Source organism: Leptinotarsa decemlineata, unplaced genomic scaffold, assembly GCF_025532065.1.
Source record: "Leptinotarsa decemlineata unplaced genomic scaffold, Ldec_3_MD MMD2_tig00001064_RagTag_RagTag, whole genome shotgun sequence".
Classification (NCBI taxonomy): Eukaryota; Metazoa; Arthropoda; class Insecta; order Coleoptera; family Chrysomelidae; genus Leptinotarsa; species Leptinotarsa decemlineata.
The window spans coordinates 4,346,434-4,372,321 of NW_027412558.1; the positions used below are offsets into that span (position 1 = coordinate 4,346,434).

Consider the following 25,888-nt stretch of genomic DNA (forward strand, 5'->3'; position numbering starts at 1 on the left):
CGTAATAATGATGCACTGTTTGGAACCTTTGGTGTAGTAATGAATATTACTGGAGTTTTTCCCAACACCAAATCGTTATTTTCAACACCTCTACACGTGTTTCGATCACCAAGTGATCATCTTCAAAGAGGAAGATGCAAACTCGCTTTTACTTCCTCTTCTACTTAATTTTAATCTTCCTCTTTGAAGATGATCACTTGGTGATCGAAACACGTGTCGAGGTGTCAAAAATAACGATTTGGTGTTGGGAAAAAATCCAGTAATATTCATTAAACGTACTGTTACAAAAAGATCTGGAATAGTCAAAGCATTGATAGTTTTATTGAAATAGTTCTCTCTTGTACAAATTACACCTTCTTCAACAAGAAAAGTTTTACCAGCATCAGCAGGACCATTGCAAGGACGAACTCTAAAGCTCCCAACTTTCGAAGAACAGTCATGGTCAACAATTTGAAGCAGCAGCCAAGGTCTAGCATCAGAAAGAAAAAAAGGCATTACTTCAGTTCTAGCACTGGAAGTTCAAACACTAAACATACTGTACAAACATATTCAGGAGCAGATCGGAACAGCATCTGGAGACTTCACAGGAATATAGATGCGCAAATTATAAAAAGTCAACAACATGTGTGAAGTATCGATAAAAATGTAAATAAAGATACACTATGTGAGGCAGACAATGGAACATTCTCTACAGGAATTGGTGGCGAAAATAAAAGTGCAAATCCTCATCAACGGGTTGAAGAACATCAGCTACAGAAAGTCCTGAGCATACATCTACATTTAGCGATAAAGGCTACAATGGTATCTGGGAAATAAGAACTGTAAGCATGAGTCTAAAATAATGAAATTCAAGTTCAGAAAAGTGACTTCGTCCACAGAACCATTACTAGGAGAGATGACCTAGGAATTATCTGAGCACAAGATTAAGCAGTTTCAGGTACATTATATTTATATTTTCCTCAATGATAAACTGTTAGTTTTTCCACCGACAATAGTTTTTTTCTTCAGACCAACTAAGTCAATTTTCAGTCCCATCCAACAGAAATGTCTTTCAATTTGATGAATATTTTCACGTATGAGATAGAAAACAAATGAATCAGTTACACTCTCAACGATTTTCAAGACCACCCTAGAATAACTAAAACACCTTTTCAACTGCGACACGCAGAACAGGGCTTCCTTGTCATTCTGCACTCTATCGGCCAATGTCTCAACCAGCGAGTCCAACTGTTTCAAAGCCGGCTTGTCGAGGATAGTGAGCAGTGTTTTGTTATCGATTAGCCTCTGTTGCACTTCGGGCAGGCGCAGAGATAGAAGGCGCTGATGGGATGCGTCCACAGGTTTCTTGTTATCCGCTGAGCATAAGCCTAGCTCATCCAGCCGGTGGAGGGCGCTCTTGTAGGCGTCGATGTGGCGTTGAAGTTCATTTTTAATGGCTACGTGGAGATGGGTTAGCCCGGAGACGTCGGGGGTGAGGCCGTGGCAGCCGAGACCTGTAACAAAATGATAGTTTTAGAAATCTATAGAGCTTCTCGATAGGGCAATTCAAATATTTTATATAATATAGTTCATGTATAATAAATAGGCCTATATGTATAGATTTGGTGTGATTAGGTTTAATACCCATCAGTTATTGCACCTTCTGATCATACCATCCTGTATACTCAAGTAAGGCTTTAGGTTCAGCATTCCAAATCACATCTCTATCAATGGTGCCACGCCGAAACTGTTGGCTTGAGTTATATTAGGTTTATTTCTCTTTTCCGTTCCGAATAATAATGGTTTTATATTTGTTACATTCAAATCCGCAACAGGAAAGGTAGTTCAACAAGAAACCTGGCCCCATCAAGAAATATTTTCAATGAATCGGTTACTACAAAGGCTGGTGGAATACACACTGGTTGAGAGACAAGAGCCTCGCCAGGAACAGAGACTTCCAGTGCTATCATCTCGCGTCTGTTGGAGACTATAAAAATAATTGGGTCTGGGTGGAACACTTGTACCTGATTCAGATCAGGGAACACAATATGTAGCTACCTCACAAAAACCAAACACGAACAACAACTTCAAAAATTCCATTTACAGGATGATATTTGTGTGCGTCCAATATAGGTATTACCAAGAAACTGTTGAATGTCCTTGTTTTTACAAGGTAAATATTCAGCGAGGAGAAATCAGCAAATCGAGACTGGCAGAGCAAGTTTGGACCAACCAACAATGGTCCAAAGTTGAAATCATCCACGAAGAGAAACATTGGTTGAAAAAGAAGTTTGAGGGTGCTGCGTAACGGTTGAACAACGACGCATTCAGCCAGGGTAGTGTGAGTATTTGTAATTTATGGAAACCTCCAAGCAGGCGAGAATACGGGTGAAGATTCAACGTGAAACCGAGGGAAGAAAGGGGAATATATCAGTTAGCACTCGGACATGATAGCCAATGGTAACAAACAAAATGTTGTGAAATAGCAATTTTTCTTCAGTTTGTTCGTTATTTATAATTATTATTATTTTTCATTACTATCACTTTTATGTTTTTGACATTTCAATTGTTGAATTTCACTAGTTCGGACTTCCATTGTCTACTATATAAAATGATTTGAAATGCCTGAAACAAGTAAAAAAGAATAATTAAAAAAGAATAGTTGAAAATAACAATTATATTAAGCAACAATAAACCTGAAATGAAATGATAGTGAAATAACCTACAAGTAAAAATATAATAATTGAATAAATAAAAATTAAAGGAATGAAAAAAGAAAGAATAATAAAAATAAAAAAGTGTAGAGATTCCAAGTCACGTTAGTTCACGACGTTTCGATTGTTGGTATCTACAATCGTCTTCGGGTGATGACTGGACTGATTCCTCCGAGAGATGACTATTTTATAGGTCGTTGAAATACTTTCACTTTCTCTACTTTCCATTTTCCGCTTCACTGATTCCGTGAGAGATGACCGTTTTGGCGGGAGTTGGTCATTTTTCGTTCGATGATGGGTAGGCCAGCGTAGATATATGTTTCGTATATCTACGCTGGCCTGGCTGAATACGTTGTTGGACAACATGTATACGGCTTCCTTAAATTTTCTCCTGAACCAATGTTCCTCTCTGTGCAAGATCTCAGCTTGGGACCACTCGATGTAGTGTTGATGGGTCCAAACATGGTCTGCTATTCCTGATTTGCTGGTTTCTCCTCGCTGTGTGTGCTTCTTGTGCTCGGCAATGCGAACATTCAATGGCCTCTTAGTTTCACCAATATAGGATTTTCCGCACTCACAGGGTATCCGGTAAATGCAATTCTTGGAATCGCAGTCCGCGTTTGGGGGCCTGGTTTTCGTGAGGCTGCTACGGATAGTGTTACCGGATCTGAAACAGGTTCTAATGTTGTACTTGGAACCAATTCTTCTTATCCTCTCCGATAATCTTCTGATGTAGGGAAGTGCAAGCACTGGTTGTGACGGCTTCTCTTCCTTGCGAGGCTCCTGCTGTCTTTAAGCCAAAGTCTTTTCTACCAACGATCGAAACGTCGTGAACTAACGTGACTTGAAATCTCTACACTTTTTTATTTTTATTATTTTTTCTTTTTTCATTCCTTTAATTTTTATTTATTCAATTATTATATTTTTACTTGTAGGTTATTTCACTATCATTTCATTTCAGGTTTATTGTTGCTTAATATAATTGTTATTTTCAACTATTCTTTTTTAATTATTCTTTTTTACTTGTTTCAGGGATTTCAAATCATTTTATATAGTAGACAATGGAAGTCCGAACTAGTGAAATTCATCACGAAACATTGTCAATCACCTTCAAACAAACATTTCAATTGTTGTTTAACCCATTTAATAATTCAAGTCACCGTAACTTGTTTTCATTACAAGTTTCACAGCCCATGATAATTTCTTTCTGATTTTTTTATATCAATTTCTTTTCTTAATCAATTCATTCAAATAATTTGATTTTAGTATTTCTAATATAAGTAGGTATATAATTTTTTTTCATTTCAGATTTCGAATATAATAAAACTTTTTTAGACAATGGACGTCGGAACACTTATAAATAAAGTTATTACCAAGGTGATTGTAATAATTTAAGGATAAATTAATGTCTATTATAAAACATTAAAAAGTTTTTAAGGTTATGGAAGAAACAATCAAGATTTCTATATTGGGTTGAATTCGCGATATGACTTAAAGCATATGATATCTTATGTTGAGGTGTTTGCATTTACTAGAAATATTTCCCTGCACTATATAGTATTAACAAGATGAAAACATTTTTTGGATAGTATATATAAATTCAACCGAACGAGTTAATAGCAAATGTAAGTGATTGTAACAAAAAACAAAGTTATTTGTTTCACACATACATTACAAAAATTATGAAAAAAAAGGGGACACCCGGGTTTGAACCGGGGACCTCTCGATCTGCAGTCGAATGCTCTACCACTGAGCTATATCCCCACATTACTTGTTTGATATTTCATACGTTATCATCAAAAAATATTTCTCGTCATAATGATCTATTTGATTTGTTCATAGCTCATAAAAAATATATACAGCATGTTATTAACTATGGTAGCAGTAGAGTAATCGGAATGATAGTAGTAATGGGTTTACGAATGAAATGTTTTTGGTCAAAATCGACTGTCAACATTACAAAATTGAAAGAATACTAATATTATTTAGATGAAATGATATGGTTTATTGTGTAGGCATTGTGCTATTAAAATAATTTGATCAGGAGTTCAAAACGCAACTGGTCGATATAAGTACTTGATGAAAATTCATATCAGAACTTACTGATAGCAAAAATTAGTAATACAGTTCATCAAACGTTTAGCTAAGTAAATAACCAATTGCTTATTCAAACAAAATTGATAATGAATTTGTTGATTAAAAACCAAAAGTATCTATTTTAAGCACCTACACAGTATACCTATCTCAGTAAGTTTGAACCGTACGAAAAATATTTTCTTATGCATTGATTTTTGTACATCGCTGTCAATAAAATATAACAACTGGTGATTATTTTACCAAATTAGACATTCGCGATCTGATTGATTGAATACAACAATCAAATCCAAACGAAAAAATTTTGATTAATGACTTCATTTTATTTGTTGTGCGTAAAGCCGCGGTTGCGTCACGGATCAAATAAAACCGCCTTAACGACTTCGAGAACGGTTGTTTAAACAAGAGCTGGCTTATCAATGACTGCACTTCAGGCCTACAGAAGGACAAAAATATTATTTACAAGTAGAAGGTCTTTCATTATAGTCCGGTCAAATTTGACCAAAAAATAAGAGTAAAGCTCCCTAAATTCCCACCAAGCTGAAAATTAGTAAGATTGTTCAAAATATGATTAAAAATTAAATTTGAAAGTTCCCCATCTTTCTCCTGTATGGAAAAAAAAATATTCAGGATCAAAGGTCAAAAAAATGATTTTTTCGCGATTTTCAGCAAAATGGTAAGTTTTATCATAAAAATACCCCAGAGGAAAATTGTAGATTATAAAATTATCTACAAAAAATTTATCAATACTTTTTTTCCTACGAGCCACCGTGTTTTAGATATAACGATTCAAAAAGTTGTAAAAGGTTTAGGTTTAGGTAGCTCCGAATGTCTAATTTGACCGGACTAATTAGGAGCTCCCTACTTTTAAATTTAAATGAAACAAAGTCTGTGTGAGATATCATCGACAAAACACAAGCACTATTACAGGAAAATCCTTAAAGCGCTCTAAGAGCGGTGCCTGTGCGAAAGTAGCGATTCACATTGGATTTGAATCGCTGGAGATTAAATCCATTTGGAAGAACATTCTCAGGAAGTTTATTCTACATAAACGCAGTCCTCCAAATGAAAGAGTTCTTGAACAGTTGAGTTCGAGGTGTACTGAGTTGAACCTCAAACCAATGAGCAGCCACAGTCCGTCATTTTGAAGACAGCTGTAGTTTGTAGCTTATTCGCATACCTACAACTGTGTCTAAGGAAAATCTCATAAGGAAAACTCTAACGGGATATGTTTGCATGATCTTGCTGGCCAGAACATCACTTCTACGTGAGGTGGCCATGACCTTTAATTGCTCGATCATGAAATCCAGTGTGGCATGAGCTGTGTAGCACGTAGGACCGTCCTTTTGAACCACATATCGTTGGTCTCCAGATCATCCCATTCAGGCCGAAAGAAGTTGGTAATCATTGACCTATAGTACTCGCCGCTGACAGTGATGGCCTGTTCAACGTCGTTTTCAAAGAAATATGAACCGATGACGCCGCCAGCCCAAAATCCACAACAAAATGTGACTTTTTTGAGATGCATTGGACGTTCTTGGATCTCATGTGAATTGATATCGTCCTGAGTTCGACGATTCCGCAATCAGAAATGGGCCTCATCGCTGAAGATGATTTTTCGATGAAAATCAGGGACAATTTCCAATAATTTCATTATTTGCATGTGTTGTAGATTGTTATACTCGTCCATGGTGATTTGGCAAAACAGACTAATGAATGACAACTAATTTGACAGATTTAGCTGTTATAGATTGTCAAAGCTCGGAAGTCTCTATTGGAAGACCCGTTATAAAGCAGTTTGAAAATGCTTACTACTCGTTATCTTATTTCAGTCAGATTTATGGGCCTATGGCCCCTTATCCTTTTGGCTGTTTGAGTTTTTCTTGGGTTCCTGAGGCGGGGCGGCAGGGGATTGCATGGTCCTCTGTCGGCTTCTTTTGGCTCTTGGCCCGGTGTATGGAAGTCGCAGCGTACTTCTTTGGCTTTGCGGCCGTTTAGGCACTATTTCTTGTTTTATTTTCCGGCAAGCATGGATTGCAGTACCGGAAACTTCACTAGAAGCGCCTACAGCTGCCCTAAGGCCGTTGGGAGACCTTCGGGAGAGCTGCAGGCGTTCTCTGACGATGAGACGGCCCTCGCGTACGAGACGTCGCTCCTGATTGTGTTTCTTCCGTCAGGCCTTGGGCTTGTGGTCTGTATGTTTTCGTGACGCCTATCTGAGGCCCTTTTATTTTCAGGGCGTTCTGGGCACCCATGGAAGCTCTCTGGGTGTTCTTCCTTGCAGTTAAAGCATCGCAAGGGCGAGTTTTTAGGTCTTTTGCATTCCTTGGCCATGTGCCGTCCGGCACATCTGACGCAGGCTGGAACTGCTTTACAGTTGCGTTGCGTGTGACCGAACTTTTGGCATCTGTAACATTGCCCTGCTTGGTTTCTCGGCTTCTGTGTTTCGGCGCTTACACGCACGTTTTGAATTTCGGTGATCTCATATATTTTGTTTTAGCTCCTTGGGACCAAAACAAGCACGATCGCTATCAATACCTTGGTAGCTTTACTCAGGCGGGCTACGGAAAGGATCTCAAATCCATTGCCCTGGAGTTCGATCTTGATGTCATCACACTCTATGGACTCCGGGACTCCGCGAAAAACTACTGTGACTGGTTTTTCGCTTTTCATTGTATAGGTGTGGTAGGGTATTTTCTCTTGATCGAGGATCCGTGTAATTCTCCTATAATCATCTGTATTTTTAAGATGGACTTTAATTTCATCTGTTGTATTCACCGACCGCAATATGGATATGTTTTGCGCAGCAGCAATCGTGTTAAAAGCTTTCCACTTTTCTTTTGCGCGGATGTTTATAGGTGGAGGTTCATCAGCTTTTTTGTGTGTTTCTGCCCGGTCATTTTTTGGGGTGTCTGTTACTAGTTTTTCGTCGCGTCGCCTACTTCCATTGAGTCAGGTGGCGGGACTTCTGTTTCCTCTGTATTTGCCGACTCAATTTTCTGAGTGGGCTTTTGAATTTGATCATCCAGTGCCACGCTCGGCTTTTGTGATAAGGCGGGTGTGGTTTTATTTGAGTTTGGCTTATTGGTCCATTTAGTCTGGAAAAAACCGGGTTTTAACTGTTTGATTAGTTGAGCTGTTTCTGGCTCTTTTTTCCTCTTTTTTGAGACCTTTGCCGCTTGGCTTTCTTCGCCCGACATAACGTCGCTGTCCAAATTGATGATGTCAGAGTCGGAATCGATGATACGATGAATTAGAGGTTTTTTGTTTCTCAAATTCAAGTCCATTCTCTTTACAAAGAATTTATATGCTTCCACTAGTTCGGTACTACTTATTTCATAGTATTCTATAATAGTTGATATTATAGCCAGACTTGCTTCTTTTGGCTTTTTACGAACTTTCGTAAAATTGAAAATCGTTTCTATAACTTGTTCCATTTCGAAAGATAGATGCTACACTTCGAAACTAGCACAACGAAAATTAGTCAACTTGTCAACTTGACAGCTGTCTGACATTGAAAATGCTTGATCACAAGTCAAGCATTCATGTCTCAAGTAATTGCATTTTTAAAGTCAAGTAAATATCAAGCTGCTAGACTTGATGAATCCGTAGATCCTGATTGTATTCGATTTCGAAATTATTATACTGATTGCTTGTTTACCCAGTGTCTATTTATTGAAATAATCTATCTACACGTTCAAGTTCAAGAGCTGATACTATCAACCTCATTCGAACAAAGATAATTTCACTTTACTTGCCAGCTTGCTGACAGTTTTCACTTTCTTAGATTACGGGTTTCATTCTATAAATCCGCAAATATTTTCAAATCCAATTCCCACCTCACCGCATTATTATTGTGAACCTTCTACAACTTTCTCTTTGGTGTGATGGTTATTTACGATCATGCACTTACACTTCAACAAGTGGTTTCGTCTGATTCTGAGTTCACGCATGAGAATGACCTCCAGGGATTGATGACCAACATTAGTCAAAGATCTCGGTGACAAATGTTGGGTTGAACTTGAAGGAAATGGGAGAAAGAAAAACGAAGACCCCGTTTTCTCTCGTTACTCACATGCAGGAAACTTCACACCCATATGTTAATAACATCGTTTCAGTTGTTTAGATATTCTTGGTCTCAACTTCGTGATGAATACCAGTGGAATAATACTTAGTATAATCGAAGTAATCGATATACTAATTCTTAAAGCTTCGGCGAAATCGTAGGCCAAAAAAAACCAATACAAAGAAATAATGCCTCTACGAATTAGTCCACGTGGACTGAAGAATTGGCGGTTCATATTGGATAATTTTTACTAACCAAGTTTCATGATTGGCTGACGAGTCATAAAATTATATTTGAAGTCATGTTACGGTGAGGATGGTTAGAAGAGTCGTGTTGTCAATATTCAGTTCAGGAACTGATCGCGATTTGAGTGTTGAAATTCAATATTGGTGAAGTTATAATTACTTGAAATGTTTTTTATTTGTTTAAAATCTGACGTCCTTGGACAAGTACTAATAGTAATAACGAGTGTGATAACAACGCAGATTTTTTCCTGTGTAGTGATTCCAACAGCGCTGGTGAACAATGCGTAAAAGAGATTCCAGTGAATAAGATTCGGATGCATTTGAATATTGAAACATAGAGAGTATGTTTCAATGTATACAAGAATATACATATCAAGTTTGGTTTCGAGGAAAAAACTATTACAAGCAACATCAAATTTGACCTAAATTCCTTTCTCAACTGTACGTAAAATAGTCAAAAACAAACCTTATGAACGCAAAACGCGATTTGATGCGGGATTACCAAAACTTTCAGATAAAATCATTGAAAAAAAAACAGTATACGAAGCGAGCGATTGTATATATATGTGAGTAAGTAAGTAGTTAGGTTAGGTTAGGTCACTCTGTTATTTGAATCCCTACTTTCCCACTCATCTATATGAACGAAATTTATATATATATATATATATATATATATATATATATATATATATATATATATATATATATATATATATATATATATATATATATATATATATATATATATATATATATATCCAAGACAGTAAATCTGTTGCTCTGCCGTGTGAAACATAATTTTTCACTGATTGTTTGTACGTGGTGTTTAAAAAATCGAAATAAAAATAAAAATGAGTTTACCTACTATGATTTTAAAACAAAATATCAAGTCAATGGAGAAATGTTAGAAAATTGTTCGCACATTAGTATAAATATCTACAACAATCATCATTATTACAAAATGTCAACATTTTTGTCATGGTATATGCCTTCAAAAATATATTCCATAAAAATATACCTACTAACAGTTACTTTCATTCGTAGTGACTTCATTAGAGTTTTTTTGGTTGGGTGATTATGTAGAGCAAGACTTCAAAACAAAGAAAGCTATTTTTAAAAGCCTATGTAATAAAAAAAAATCACCTAGGCTTCGAAAATATCACTTCTATGAGCGATAAATTCCACTGACGTGTGTTTCAATTGGAGGAAAAATAATTTACTGACGTCTTGAATCACAATTTTATGAAGCCATTCAAAGAGCTTGACAGTACGACATAAACACGCAAAACATAACTTCAGACTTATATTCAAATGTTGATCGCCTTATTAGACGACTTCAAACATTTTACCATACCCTATCAAGTTATGTTTGTTTATTTCCGAGTTGCTATATATTTATATCAGCTTTATAATAAACATACAGAGCGTTCCAGCGAAAACTTGACCCCCCCTGTAAGTCAGAAAAGGACATGTAATCGAAAATTCCAAAGCGAACGTCAATTTTCATTTCTAGGGGGACTACTTCTAATATGGAACTCATTACCCGAAACTTCACCCCCCTGCGGTCAGCAAGTACCCCCTATATTTTTTTCAGTGATACGCGGGGTCGAGTGATATCTCATTTGAGAGGCCTTTTGTCCCTCTATCGATTCTGTAATTTTTTTCGAAAGTGGCTCATTCGTTATTGAGAAATTAAATGTTGAACGTTTTATTTAAGAAAAAAACAGAAAATTCGCTGTCGCTCATTTTATTGAAGAAATCAACAAAAGTAATATCAATGGCAACACAATCAACGGATGAAGTGTTCAAAATGACCTCCATCTAGTTCCATACGATAATACAGTCTACTTCCGAAAGCGTTCCTTACATTATTGAAGATGTCCGGAGTCAGAAATCGGCATTCCCGAAGAATTCTCTGTCGCATGTCTTCTAGATTTGTAGAGTAATAATAATAATAATTGTAATTTATTGAACAAAGTTACAATTTTGTTCAACTGGCTATCGACCGAAGTCCTTCCGCCCGTGTAACAAAATTGCTTTGAAATAACATGGCTTATTTTACAATGAAAAAAAAATTATATGAATATAAAAAAAAAGAAAATATTATATGGATATAAAAATGAACAAACAAAACAATTTCATTGATAAAGTTATGTTAATTTTTCTAACAGTGTTTCTGTTGGGTGTCGATGTCGTACTCTTGCATGGGGGTTTCTCGTCACAGCATACTTTATAATGATATCTACATTGTCATCTTTTCTAGCAAACTTCTGAGTAAGTGATGGTAGTCTGTCCTCGATAGGGATAATAACAGTGAGTTGGTACAGCAGATGGCTTGTTATTTTCCTCATAGCCGTTGTTTCATATACTTTAAGTGTTTTCAAGGCCCTTTGTTAGATATTGAGAAACAGTGGGTGCGAGTATTCAATAAGTGGACCACAGATTAATTTATATATTCGGATTGCTGTTGATATGTTTGCACCTGCTCCCGGGTTTGTCAAATTTGTGAAATGTGCGGCTCTTGCAATCACTTTCTTTTTTTTTGTTATTGACATGGCTGTTGAAATTTGGTCTGGAATCAAGCGTAACACCTAGGTAATCAACTGTCGATTTGGCATGTAAGATATGTTGGAAAACGTTGATTGTTGGAAAAGTTGCGTAATTTCGATGATTCAATATGATGAACTGAGACTTAGATGGGTTTAGCTGGAGCCTCCATTTATTGAACCAGTCATTTGTTATTGTTGCAAGATGTACCAAATTGTTAATAACTTTGTCCAGCTTTTGATAGTGCGCAATTAGAGCGGTGCCATTTGCATATGCTTCATGCCTGAAGTGGTTGATATGCCCTTGTTGGTGATGATGAATATCATAAGTTATATAACAATGGTGAGAGCGGTGAACCCTGTGGAACTCCCTGTTCTGGGATGAATTTGTCTGAAAAACTACTCAATATTTTAACTCTCAGTTTCCTGTCAATTAGCAGATTCCTAATTGTATGTACTAGATAGTTAGGACAACCCAGTTGATGCTGCCAATTACAGGCAAGAGAGTAATCGGCCGATAACTGTCTGTAAGGGAGTGATCCTTGTTTGGTTTAAAAATTGTAATTATTGTGCACATTTTCCAATTGGCAGGTACATAATGATGATGGTAAAGGTACAGTTTTAAGGAAAATTCATAGCTTTTTATGATATACTTGTGAATTTCATAATCCAGCTTTCTCAACATGTTTCTTGTGATATAGTCATGCCCTGGAGTTGAGTTTTTTCCCTGATATAAGATTTCAAAATATTCTTCTTCATCTACATTGAATGTATTATTTTCTTGTATGGGTATCGGCGGAAAGAAGTTTTCGTACCAATCGCTAACATTTTCATAATGATTGCGGTCGAAGTTCAAGTTGATGCTTTCTTTGTAACTTTTTTTGAAGTTTTTAGCAAATATGAATTTGTTGAATTCATTCAATTAGGAGTAAACGTTTTGAAATGGACGACACTGTTAGTTTTTTCTGTACTGGTAGTTTTTGTTGAATGTAGTCGTTGCAGAACGAAAAGCAGATAGTTGGTCACTGTCACTTCTTCACGATTTATTATTCAGTCATTCTTGTTCACTGTGTTGCAACATGGTTTATTTTACTGAAGAAAGAATAGAAATTGTTGCAACCTATTATCGAAATTATGAATGTGCTAAAGCTGCTGCAAGAATTTATAATACGAATCATCCAAACCCCAACATGAGCCATCAATACGTTGAACAGTTAATGGATAAGTATCGAACTTCAGGTTCTGTTCATAACAGAAAACATGAATTATCCCGTCCTGCTAGAAATGACGGAGTTGAAGTTGCAGTTTTAGGACATGTACAAATGGATAATCAACAATCTGTCAGACAAGTAGCTAGAGCGTTTGGTGTATCAGCTACTAATGTTTTTCGGATTTTGAAAGCCTACAAATTCCATCCTTTGAAAATAAGGCTAGTTCAGGAATTAAACAAAGATGATCCTGAGCGTCGACTTCAGTTTTGTGAGGTGTTCAGCGAGCAATTGACCAATAACCCAATCCTATTATTCAATACATGTTTTTCAGACGAAAGTTCTTTCATGTTGAATGGTGAAGTGAATAGACATAATTGCCGTTAATGGAGTGATGTGAATCCTTATTCGGTGATGGAAACACATTCAGAAACTCCACAAAAATTGAATGTCTGGGCCGGCATTCTTGTTATCATATTGTTGAATCATTCTTCATTGAAGGTAATCCCATTGGAGACAAATACTTAAATCTATTACAAGACTGTGTAGATCCTATGATAACACAAATGTTAGAAAATGATCGTAGTAGAAAATGAAATAACCTTTCAGCAGGATGGAGCACCCCTACATTTTGATTTTCGGGTGAGAGTTTTTGGACGGACATTTTCCAATGCGTTGCATCGGCAGAAGGGATCTAGTGGAGTGGCCAGCTAGATCACCTGATCTAGCTGGCCACTAAGCTACTAAGCCTACAAATCTAGAAGACCTGAAACATAATTGTTCGGGAATGCCGTTTGCTGACTCCGGACATCTTGAATAATGTAAGGAACGCTTTCGAGAGTAGACTGTGTTATTGAATGGACTGCAAGATTTGTTTTTGAAATCACACGTTCTTCTGCTGGGTATGTTTTCATCCAGTTTGAAGCAGCAATCACTTTGAAGTCATTTAAGCAAATAGTTTCGCTATCAAACACCCAAGCAGAGTACATAATCTGAGTTGAATCTACAATGGAATCAAGCCTTTCATACACAAAATATTCGGGAAGATCCAAAGTGTCTCAATTGGAGAATCATTAGTCTAAAATTGCAAAGGGCACCTCCAACCATTGTGTCTTACGCGATACATCTGGAACAATCGGTAATCGATGAGGCATTGAAAAATGCTGCGTCGAAGTAATTATGAAACAATAAACAGTTTCACGAAAGCTAGAGGGTCAGTAACCTGCCTGTATTCCGTTGTATGCCACACGTTTGAATGCCGTACTTTTCAATAACGTCAGATAGGTCTTTGATTGCCGCAGTTATTAATGACACAATTACTTTAACATTCGACTATAATTTTCCAAGTCTACGCCATCTGCTCGATGCGAAACAGACAGATTTTACGGTGTTTCGTAATTGCTGAGGAGAAACAAGCAATAACTTTGATTCGTTGATAATTAATCCGTTTTGTGACGCAGTTGCAGTGAATATACACTAGCCGTGCAATAGAGTGCAATTGGGAGAAAGTACTTTTTATTTATAAGCTTCAACATGCTTGCAACTTAATCGTTTGAAGCATCATTTCTTGAGTCTTCATCATCAAGTGTTTGTAAAATGACGAGAATTAAATTGACAGATGGTTTTTCTATTTTATACATTATCTAAGATTATCAATATACAGGGTGTAACTGAATAAGTTTAAAACATTTAAGGAGGTGATTCCTCACCGAAAAAAAAATAAGATATTTCATATGAAGAAACTTCATTGGAGCATCCCTTGTTAAGATACAGGCCATTAAAGAGGTTTCATAAAATTTGTATAACAATTTTTGTCACAAGCACTGAAAAAGTTACAATATTGAAATTAACCTGACGTTTTGTACTACCAAAAAGACACTTAGCCTGTAATTTATTTGGTTTACCCCATGATTGTAAGGGGTGGAAAACGCAACCGCTAAAATTTATTTCCAATGTAATTTTTTGTCTTATTATTTGTTTACCATTTAAAAATTTATTTCCGATAGCCTGTTTCATTCTAAACAAAAAATGTCTCTTGGGTTTTTTGCCCAAAATAAACCAGTTCGCACCATTTAAGGTAGAGGTTGAGGTAGAAAATGAGGCCCAATTAAATCATCCCCAATGATTCCGAGCCACACGTTGAGAGAAAACTGTTCTTAATGGTTAGTTTCGACAACAGCGTGAGGATTTTCATCAGTCCATATGTGGTAATTATGAAAATTAATAATCTTGTCCCGAAAAAAACTATATTCATCTGTGAATTCTACCGTCTTCAGAAAGTCACAATTTCTTCTAATGATTTCCAGCATCCAATTGCAAAATTCAAGACGGTTCGGAAAATATTGCGGTAACAGTGCCTGTACTCGTTGTAGATGCTGAGGGTATAAGAGTTGTTCCATTAAAATTCGAAATATTGTCATATGATCAACATTTAGCTGAAAAGCAATCTTTCTAGTACTGGTAGTAGGTTGTTCTTCAATCAAATTGAGTACTGCTTCCTCAAGCTGTATTGTTCGTACTTCTCGATGGCGACCACAATCCTGCGTTTTTTTTGTCGAATGAACCATATTCTCGTAATCGTTGATGAAGTCGAGCAAATATTCTATGTGAAGGATGCTGCCGTTGAGGATACATTTCAGCATATCTTCTAGAAGCTTCTAACTTCAGTTACAAACTGAAAAACCTCAAAACTGTAATGAATGAACACCAACTAATACAATTATATCACGCTTTAGCTGAATCAAAACTGAGATACTGTCTTTGTTTCTAGGGAACATCTGCGCTAGCTGACAAAGCGTTTAAAGCGCAGAAAAAAATATCAGATGTATAGCAGGAGTCTCTTCAAGACAAAATTGTAAAGAACTCTTCATAAAATACAAAATTCTAACCTTACCCTCACTGTTCATCTTTGAGTTGTGTATATATATATATTTGAAAAAAAATAACTTCCTTATGAATTTTAATTATCACTCGAGGACAACAAGACAATGTTCCTTGTTTCATATTCCATTTGTCATATATGAGGTTGGAAAGAATTCCCCAAGTATTACTGTGTTTAAAAATTTTCAACAACTTACCAGATGACATAAAAAATTGCGAAAGAATAAAAATATTCAAGTCGACTTTGAAACGTTTTTTGATAAATAATTGCTTTTACAGCCTTTCACAAATTTTCGAATAGTTTTCACCGCTTTAACTGGTACTATGTTCTTCATGTTTTTATTTTTATTATGTTGACGTTCTGTTGTTGTTACTTGTTTGTTGTTGTTTGACTTCGGTAATAGAACTACCTCGAAAGACAGCACGCATTTCCGTTGCCTTTCTGCATTTAATTTATCTTATTTTAGTATCTGAATGTTGGCATGTAACACAGTACCATGTGCTAAATGTAGTTATATAAGCTTGACGATTACCATACAATGTAATTTCTGTCCAAAAGGTAATGAAGTATTATTATAATATTATTATTATTATTAACTCATTCCCCTGCGACAAACCGTAAACGTAATGAATATCAGACATTTCCTCATTTGTGTATGTCATTTTAATAACAAGTGAATTATTAAAGTAAAAAATTAAGAACAGAACAACAACACACAATTAGTATGAATTCAATTTCGAAAATTCACAAACTGACAGCGTCATAGCAATTCAATTGTCACTATCGCTAATAGAGACCTACTAGATAGATTAGTTTCGTATTTTCGCATTTATGACGATGTATCTCTGTAGTTGTTCCTAAAATAATTTTTTGCTGCGAACTGGTTTATTTTTGGGCGAAAAACCCAAGAAACTTTTTTCATTACGAATAAAACAGGCTATCGGAAATACAATTTTAAATGGTAAACAAATAATAAGACAAAAAGTTACATTGGAAATAAATTTTAGGGGTTGTGTTTTCCAACCCTTACAACCGTGGGGTAAACCAAACAAATTTCTGGCTAAGTGTATTTTTGGTAGTACAAAACGTCAGGTTAATTTCAATATTGTAACTTTTTTAGTGCTTGTAAAAAAATTGTTATACAAATTTTATGTACCCCCTTTAAGGGCCTGTACCTTGACAAGGGATGCTGCAATGAAATTTCTTCAAATGAAAGATCCTAAATTTTTTTTCGATGAGAAATCACCTCCTTAAATGTTTTACACTTATTTAGTTACACCCTGTATAAAATACCTTATAAATTACAAAATTAAAAATATCTGCCGTAGTGTTGCCGCAAACCCTTGATAGATGTACTAGAAGTTGAATGAAAAAAGTACTAGATCGGATAAAATAGTATTCAAACGGCGAATTATTGAATACGTTCGGCATATATCTACCCTTTTCATTCCTATTGTTACTCACATGTGATACACTGTTCAAAACCTTTGTTATAGTAATGAATATTACTGAAGTTTCATCCCAACACCAAAACGTTATTTTTAACACATCGATTACTTGGTGGTTGGAACACATGTCGAGGTGTCGAAAATAACGGTTTGGTGTTGGAATAAAACTCCAGTAAGTGGCACCTACGACCTGATGCCTTTGCGGAACCAGCCAAATGTCACACCCATGCTCAATCCCTGAAGAGAAGGTACGGATTCAAAGGATGCAATCTTGCCAGGATCATCTTGGGCGACCCTGGGAAGCTGGCGCCGAAGAAATATCTGGCGATGACCAGGACAAATCTAGGCTTAACGGTAGGATTTCTGACTGGCCTCTGTCAACTAAGGAAACACCTTCACAATATGGGGCTAGTAGACACACCTCTATGCAGGATGTGTGAACAGGAAGATGAAACTGTCAGGCATGTCCTGTGCGAGTGCCCGGAGATATCGTCAATAAGAGAATGTGAATTCGGCGAGTCTTGGCCTACATCTGCCAATATAAAGTAGATATCTCCTAGTGACCTGTCCACCTTCCTGGAAAGGACATGATGGACGATGACCTAGGAGGACAACTCCTTGGGAGGATGTACAATGGATCACACGTGGCATAAATGCTATGAGCCTACACTCACCCTCCCTACTCTACAGATCTACAGAAAACTCTTGTAATATTCGCTATAGTTGCAGTTTTTCATCAATTTCAATTCAACAAAAATAACAAATAATTGGGTGACAAGTGGCAGACATCAACGACAAAGTGACAATTGACTATTGACAGTGTGAGAATGATTTCATGTCGAAAATAATACGTACGTCACACGTACGTCATATTAATTGATTAAAATCTGATATGACTAGTCCAAAAAAGTACAAGAACAATAAAAGGTGTTCTGAGAGTGTTTTTATGTTACATATCTAGTGAATTTAGTACAAAAATACAGAAACAGCAACACTGATATTCAGAAAACTTTTTTGAAATGTTTTCTGCAGCTGGTAATTGATGTACTTTGGTTGGAGTCCAGGAGTATTAGAAAACAAATTGTATTGTATTAAAGTACGATATTATGCATTAGATGTGACTTACGAATCTTGAAGGAATGGTCAACAAGGGTTTCTATCCAATCAAATTTTTGCTCTGGATGTGGTTCATTCATCATCGATATATATGAAGTATATGACCACTTTCCACATCCTGATGCAAGTGATATATGGGTCCAAGGATCATGTGCCCTGAGCATTCATCCTACCAAAATGTTGGTCGTGATGCGGCAAGCAGTTTGGTCTTGAGCTTCGAGAGTAAGGAGGAAATCATTCCTCCAAGGACTCCAATAATCGGAACAATTACTGTAACAAAGTGGTCTACATAGTTCGAAGAGAAGATCCCGATATATCACTCGTTTTTACTCCTTTCCTGGAGCTGGAAACTCCACAACGAGATGATGGACGAGAAGAACTTAAACATGTCCATAAGCTTATATGAACCTGAAGGTGGGTAGCAATAGTTTCAATAAAGTCCTTGTTCTCCACTATGGATTCAATATACCCTGGAGCAGAAGGCAATATTGTTGCCGAAAGTGGTGATAGAGCACTTTCAAGGCCACATTATGTGTCAATAAAAAGTGATTGACCCAAGGTGAGGTGATTCCAAAAGAAAATTATAACAAAAAACAGAGCTGAGTAGGGATAATCAAATATCCACGAAATACTGTAATAGTTACCTTGTACAGCTTGTTCTAGAGCTTTTCTCCTAGCTGAAATTATTCGTTGGAAATCTGGTTGGTAATCTAAGAGGGCTTTGGCCAGTCTTGCAACTTTTGTTTTGAGAGTAGGGTCATCGTGGGATGCCAAGAGACGCACTAGTTGCCAAACTACTAATTCTGCGTTGATGTTTGGTCGTTGGCCAGAAGCTATCAACCTGAAAAAAAAATCAATTGATAATATTCAGCGAGGCATTACTAGCTATATTTTCATATGGAAGATGGAACAATGTTATGAAAATTCTAATTGGGTGAATCTATTATGCAAGGGGATTATTCACGCTAGATGGCGGTGCGGAACACTAGGAAAACAAAGAAAATGTAAATGTGACATTTTATATTGAGATTTCAAGAATCATTTTATCTATGAGTTCATGGGGGAATGTTTTGTAATGAATTTGGGACAACAAAAGAAACCGATTTGGAATCAGATGAAAACTGAATATTGGAGATGTTTTTCAAACAGAAACAGAAAACAGAAACAGACAGATTAGTTCGTGAAATGATGAACTTCCGTCTAATTCCAAATTATTTTTTTTATGTCACAAAATTATTTCCAAGCATTTCTCCGGAAGATTTATATAAACTCTCAAACTCATAGATGAAATACTACTCAAAAATTTCACCTGCATACTAACAAACATACAAGGCATAAATATATAGACTAAATACACATTTGACTGCACACGTTTTGAAGACCTCCAAAGAGTAAGTAAATAAATCAAGTTCTGAGGCATTAGTTCCCTTAACATTCTTGACATTTGGCTATTAAATCCATAATTGGTAAAGTGTGAGTTCTCAACTAAAATAGCTCCACCATAGCTTGTCACTCTTCGCTTGACTCTCAGGCCAAAGAGTGAAGTTCCGGGCAATTGATTTGGACTGACAATAGAAATATTAGGTCAACCTGAATTCGCCTTACACTAAGTAAGATGCACATCACACAATGGATGCATACTCTAAATATGACATAATTAATGAACTATACAGAATTTTCATTGTGCTTGCCGATAAGTCTTTAGTGATCGTATCTACATATCCAAGATGTTTGGGTGATTTCAAGGTTATTTTATTAATATGGGATGATATTCACAACTTTTTATGAAACATATCACCAAAATCTTTAATTTCATCAACTTGGTTCAAGGGTAAAGAGTTTATGCAGTATCCATATATGATCGGTACCTGAGAATGATTGAAACACATTACTAGATATTTGTCAAGATTTGGTTCTGAGCCAATTGGTTAAATGGCTCACATTATCTAGAAGTTTCAGAAAATTAACATACGATTCAGTCACACGGTATAGATTGAGATCATTAGCAAATAACAATCCCTCTGAGTGAGAAATGTGTGCAGTGAAATCATCACTAGAGATATCGCAAAGTAATGGTACACAGTGACTACCCTGGGAAACACCAGAACAGACCTCAATTGTATGCGATATGTAATTATTAATTTTCACCCACTGAATTCTACATATGAGGAAGCTGCAAATGACTCTTGTGATGTACTGTTTGGAACCGTTGGTGTTGTAATGAATGTAACTGGAGTTTAGTCCCAACACCAAACCATGTCCAAGAGGAAGTTTGATCTTCCTCTTGATGATCACTTGGTGATCGAAACATGTGTCGAGGTGATAAAAATAACGGTTTGGTGTTGGGACTTAAACTCCAGTGATATTCATGAATAACTCACTCGCCCAAAATGTCCTTCTGATAGGTCTGTTGTATATAATACATTATGAGACAATTTATTCAACCAGTTTGATTGAGGGAGCTACTGTTTAGCGAAGTGCGACTTTAGTAAAGGTATCAGTTTGAAAATTGTTTCATTATCATGGATATCATTCATAATTATTCAACTACACTTGAAAGCCAACTTCTATAGAAGGTTCAAGCAACGAATCATTGGCCACGACAGAAATTCCATTCTCAGGGCCCCACAAAATAGTCAGCAGCAGTTGTTTCACCTGAGGCATTTACGAAAACACATGCTACGAATCAACGCTTTCACTGACAATTTTTTTATCATATTAATTGTATGAATCTCATCTTACCGCAATAAACAGTTGTTGGAACAATTGAATAACTGTAACACATTTTTACGTGTTGTGTTGTAGACTAACAGTTTACAGTGACAGGAAGGAATAACATTTTCACGACTTGTTTGACAGCGTCCTGGATTGAGGAAGAATCTTCACAAATAATGTTTGAACATGAACGTGTATAACATTTCTAGGTCAGACTCCATAAAAAACAAACTTTGTCGATTCTCGTTTGTGAGGTTCATTTCTTATTGGAAATTCTAAAGAAAGTAAGTGGTATTCTCGAAGTTCGAACGGACAGTTGGTCCATTAACGATGGATCTATAATAGAAGGCGTAATTTAATATACTACGTTACTATTATATTTGATGGCCTCGTGTTGCATTTTTATTGGTACTCAGGAATCTTTATTGTATCTGATGGGATCGCAAAGTTTTTGATGTAGCTTTTAACGCTTTACGATTTAAACCGCACACAATTTGAAAGCACTAATAACAATACTTTCACTTTGCTGGATATGGGATGAAAACTTAGATTCTCTCAACTCTCTGAACTACGTAGGCAAGTAGACAATACGATTTTGAAACTGAGCAATATTGTCTGACTGCTGAGAATTTACATGCTCCATAAAATTTGTGCATTTACGAACGAACTGACTGTCCATAGAAATATTATTGGAGCAAACAATGTATGTGGATATTATTTTCGAAAACCCGTTCAAAATTTTTGGGATTCATGCTTTGCCAAGCTAATCAAACTGAAAATTACTAATGCATTTGGCAACATGCCTGAATGAATTTCAAAATGACATCCGTAATTATAATTAGGACAAGGAGTACTTTTATTTCGTACCTAATACATGTTTTTTAGTCGCAATTTCTTCTAGACAATATACACAGCATTTTGTTCTTTTATAGGAATACAAAAAGTCAGCGATGGCACATGGTTATATTTTGTGGATAGTTCATTATACCTACACCTATACCCATTTTGAAGTTCAAATTGGTAACTGGAAAGCTATTTGGACGGATACGGTTCTAATCCTCATCAAATAAATCAGTTTCAAATTTGAAATTGATACCAGTGAATTGATTTTCAAAGCCCAATTTTTGTTTCCTGTGGTCTTTTTTAGATAGGTAGGGACTCACTCATTTTGAATCTGAAAATGAGGAAATTTTATCAAGGATCATTATTATTTTTTACTAGCTAAAGTACCCAGATTTGTTCAGGGAGTTGCCAGTAAATTTTGTGATATTTGAAATATAAAAGTTATTTTCAAATTATAAAAGGTCCACGACATTCGAGACTGTTCTGGTCTGTTCTGGAATTTTGGGGAAAACTCTTGAATATTCTGGTCTGTTCTGAACCTTTCTAAAGGGCCAAACTTTTTGGACGGAAGATAGAGAACCACCACGATAACTCCTTTGATCATTCCACAATGATCTGTATTCCAGGACTATTTCCTAACATTTTAGTAAATATTGGAATGCTCCTGAATACTCTCGAATGTTCGGGACTATTCAATCGTTGATGGTTTCACGAAGATCTAGAGCATTCTACATATTTCCACAGAGTCCTGGTTTGTTCTAGTACTCTCTAGATGGATGAATTAAAATGTTAAAGCATTAATGGCTCCATGGCACTTTTTCAGATGATATGACAGCATTTAAAATCTTTTTGAAGATATCTGATGGAATTGGCCGATACTTGATATACTAAAGACACACCCGAAGAAGCAATTGTACGGCGAAACACGGGTTTTTGTAAAACTGTTTAGTAACAATCTCACAATAAAGTGTCTTCGTTTTATGGACGTTCCTTTCGAGTAAACAATCTTAGAAAATATAAAGTCCCAGTAAACTATGAAAAATGTAAGTTTGTAGAACGAGCCACAAATCTGTTGGAAGAAAACCCACACCCATCATTCAATAAGTGAACTTGAATTGTATTCAAACCAACGCAAGAAATTAGTACCAACCAGTATACCGTTATCGTGATTTGAATATTAGTTATATTTCCATAATAATCCACTATTTTAATATAGTCTCAAGAGAGCTATGAGAATTACTATCGGCGGAGAATGTGAAACAATTTATTTACCTAGCCAGGTGAATGATCAACGTTCAACTTGATCTTGACCTAAACTTTATAGAATTGTTTACCATCGTCAATGTTTGTGTTGGTGTTTTGTTTGAAAGTTGAATGAAGACGTGTTTGTTTTGTTCAGTTGGTTGCATTTTTCAACTGTCGAGTTAAACAGGGTGTTTTTTATTGATTCCACTGCCGTTTTCTCGGAAACGGTATGACCTACAAGGTCGGTTAAATTGCATACAAGTTTTCTATCTTGGGGAACTAGAATAATCCCTTTTTAGATCAAAAATATCAGTACTGAAATGTTTGCAAAAAGTAAAATTGACGCATTTCGTTTTTTGGCTCTGCCGCCTCCATTTTGAGTGATATAAAAAAAGGCAGAGAAACTTTCAAAGCTGTTTCATATGTGTTATAATCTGATATGGATCAATTCGCAATGCGACGTTTCGTTCAATAGATTTCATCATTAATTTTATTTTTTCAATTCAGTCTGAAGAAATGAAGTCAAAGGAGTTGAATAAATAGTAAAATAGTTCGAAAAAGTGAAAATGTGTTTGAAATGATATGAAATTTGAATTTGATGAGTTTTGAACAGAACATGAACCTACATTTAGGATAAAGAAAATACCTTTTGTAAACAATGAAGTCCCAGTCCAAGATTTTTATTCGTTTCGACCGGTCGTTATCAATTAAAATCGTAGTAGAAATCAGACAAAAACTATTTTCTTTATCCTATATTCACTATGAATAGGTCATCAATCGAACAAATGAGGCTACTTCTGAGTGTTCTCTTTTGTTTCAAGTGTTTCGATATTCTTTCACATATCAAGTGTCAAATTTTTGAATCTCTATTAATCGACTGATCAGAATATCTGAAAGTCTCAATATTGATTTTTCATCTATTTTGGACAAATACATTGTTTTAAGCAATTTTCTTCTGAATAATTGCTAAATCAAAAAAGGTTGCACATATTCTCAATTTAAATATAATCTCAATGTTATACTGTCGAATCAATTATACATATTCTAGGTAAAAATCCAAACTATTCGCCCTGGAGGGTGCTTATCATACATCATGTTATGAGATTGGAAGAATCCAACCTCATACATACACAAGTCTATAAAAATATTCTCGGACAGTCAAGAGGCGTTGAAAGCTCTTGGCTTCTACCGAGCAATGTCTAATTTGGTAGCAAATTGCCAAAAACGACTCTCTATGATAGGAAGACTTAACATATTGTCTCTGGTCTGGATTCCTAACCATACTGGCCTGGAAGGCATTGGGGCTGCTGATTCCCTTGCAAAGAAGGGTACTGCAAGCAGCTTCATTGGACCTGAACCTGTCATTGGCAACGCTTTAGGCTGCGCCAAACAAAGATTGAACAGCTGGATGGCAAGAAGATGTATAGACTTCTGGCAGAATCTTCCAGAATTGGCTCATTCCAAAGTGTTTATTCACCCTTCGAAGCTTGATGCCAAGCATTTGTTGGACTACGATAGGGATGAACTACGATATCTAACAGGCCTTCTTACAGGTCACTGTCATTTGAGTCATCATATGCGGAGACTCTGACTGTCGGAAGACAGTGTTTGGGAAATAATGAAATAGCAGAGTACATGCTTTGTGCCTGTCCCGCTGGGGATCGAATCAGGTTCTTAGAGTTCGGTAGAGCCGCACTCTCAACATCTGACCTAAAAGACCACTCACCATACAAACTAATCGGCTTCGTTAAGAAGCCGATTAGTTTGTATGGTCGAGTATTGGTCGAGTGTGAGCCACAATCAACTCTTGCGGGTTGCGGTGAAGGGTCGAATAGACACACTCACTTTGGACTCAACCTAACCTAACCTATTCAACTTTTGCTGAAGTCAAAACTACTGTGACATTCACGAAGATATTACTTTCGTGAAGACAAAATTCGTTTCCGTTTTGATGAACCTTTATCGATGCAATGAACTCATCTGACATGTCCTTTCTTTAATAGGAAATTTCTCAGAATTCATATTAACTCTGAGAACAAGCTACCTTTCTCTTCACATGAAATAACTTGATAATTGTTGACTTATTCTCTTCTTATTATTATATCAGATTTTCTCATGGAATATACAATTATAAAACTCTTTGAATTATGTAAAGCGTGAAGATTTTTTAATTTTTCCAAGTAGAAACAAATATTTCTTTTCAGGAGTTTACCGTTCAGCAGATGGTTACCGCGATAAAAATTTAATATAAGTAATTCTCCTCTTCCACAATCGTTCATTATTTTTTCATGTAGTTTTGGGGATTTCTTTTATTATTATCATGATCATTATGAGCAAAATGAAATGTTGGTTTTCTTGCATTATTATCATTATGAACAACATGGAATGTTGGTTTTCATCAGAGTTTTCGAAGTTGTAGTGCATTAATCCACTGTAATGAAGATCACAGTAAATGTGAAACGAATAGATTGATCAAAAGTATTCAATTTGAGAAAAAAAAGTTTATGTCTTTCTACTTTACCATCTTCAAACGGAAAATGTTAGAAACTTCCAAAGGCAGGGATAAAGCAATTAATTTCAAAATACACTCTTTTCAAAGACGTGCAGATCATGCATAGAAGTTACCTTCAGACACAAACTGGAAAAAAAAGCCCCCACAAAACAGTGTACTACAAAAATTCGTTATGCAATCTAATCAGACATCATTTACATGGCTGCAGAATGCAGTGTATGAAAGAGATGAAACTCACTTACATGGGACACTGTCATCCTCAATGGCGGACATCGA

The 25,888-nt window shown here is 36.0% G+C and overlaps 1 protein-coding gene and 1 non-coding gene across 2 annotated transcripts in view; both read right to left on the reverse strand.

The window, feature by feature from the left end:
* Positions 1-25,888, reverse strand: part of LOC111517173 (uncharacterized) — an 83,722-nt gene that overhangs the window by 48,005 nt on the left and 9,829 nt on the right. The window contains exons 2-3 of the mRNA XM_023173243.2: positions 18,942-19,138; positions 1,148-1,493 (exon numbers count right to left, since the gene is read on the reverse strand). Coding sequence (XP_023029011.1) covers positions 1,148-1,493; positions 18,942-19,138 — 543 coding nt within the window. The remainder of the gene's footprint in view (positions 1-1,147; positions 1,494-18,941; positions 19,139-25,888) is intronic.
* Positions 4,386-4,457, reverse strand: TRNAC-GCA (transfer RNA cysteine (anticodon GCA)). The gene has a single exon. It is a non-coding gene; the product is annotated as a tRNA-Cys (tRNA).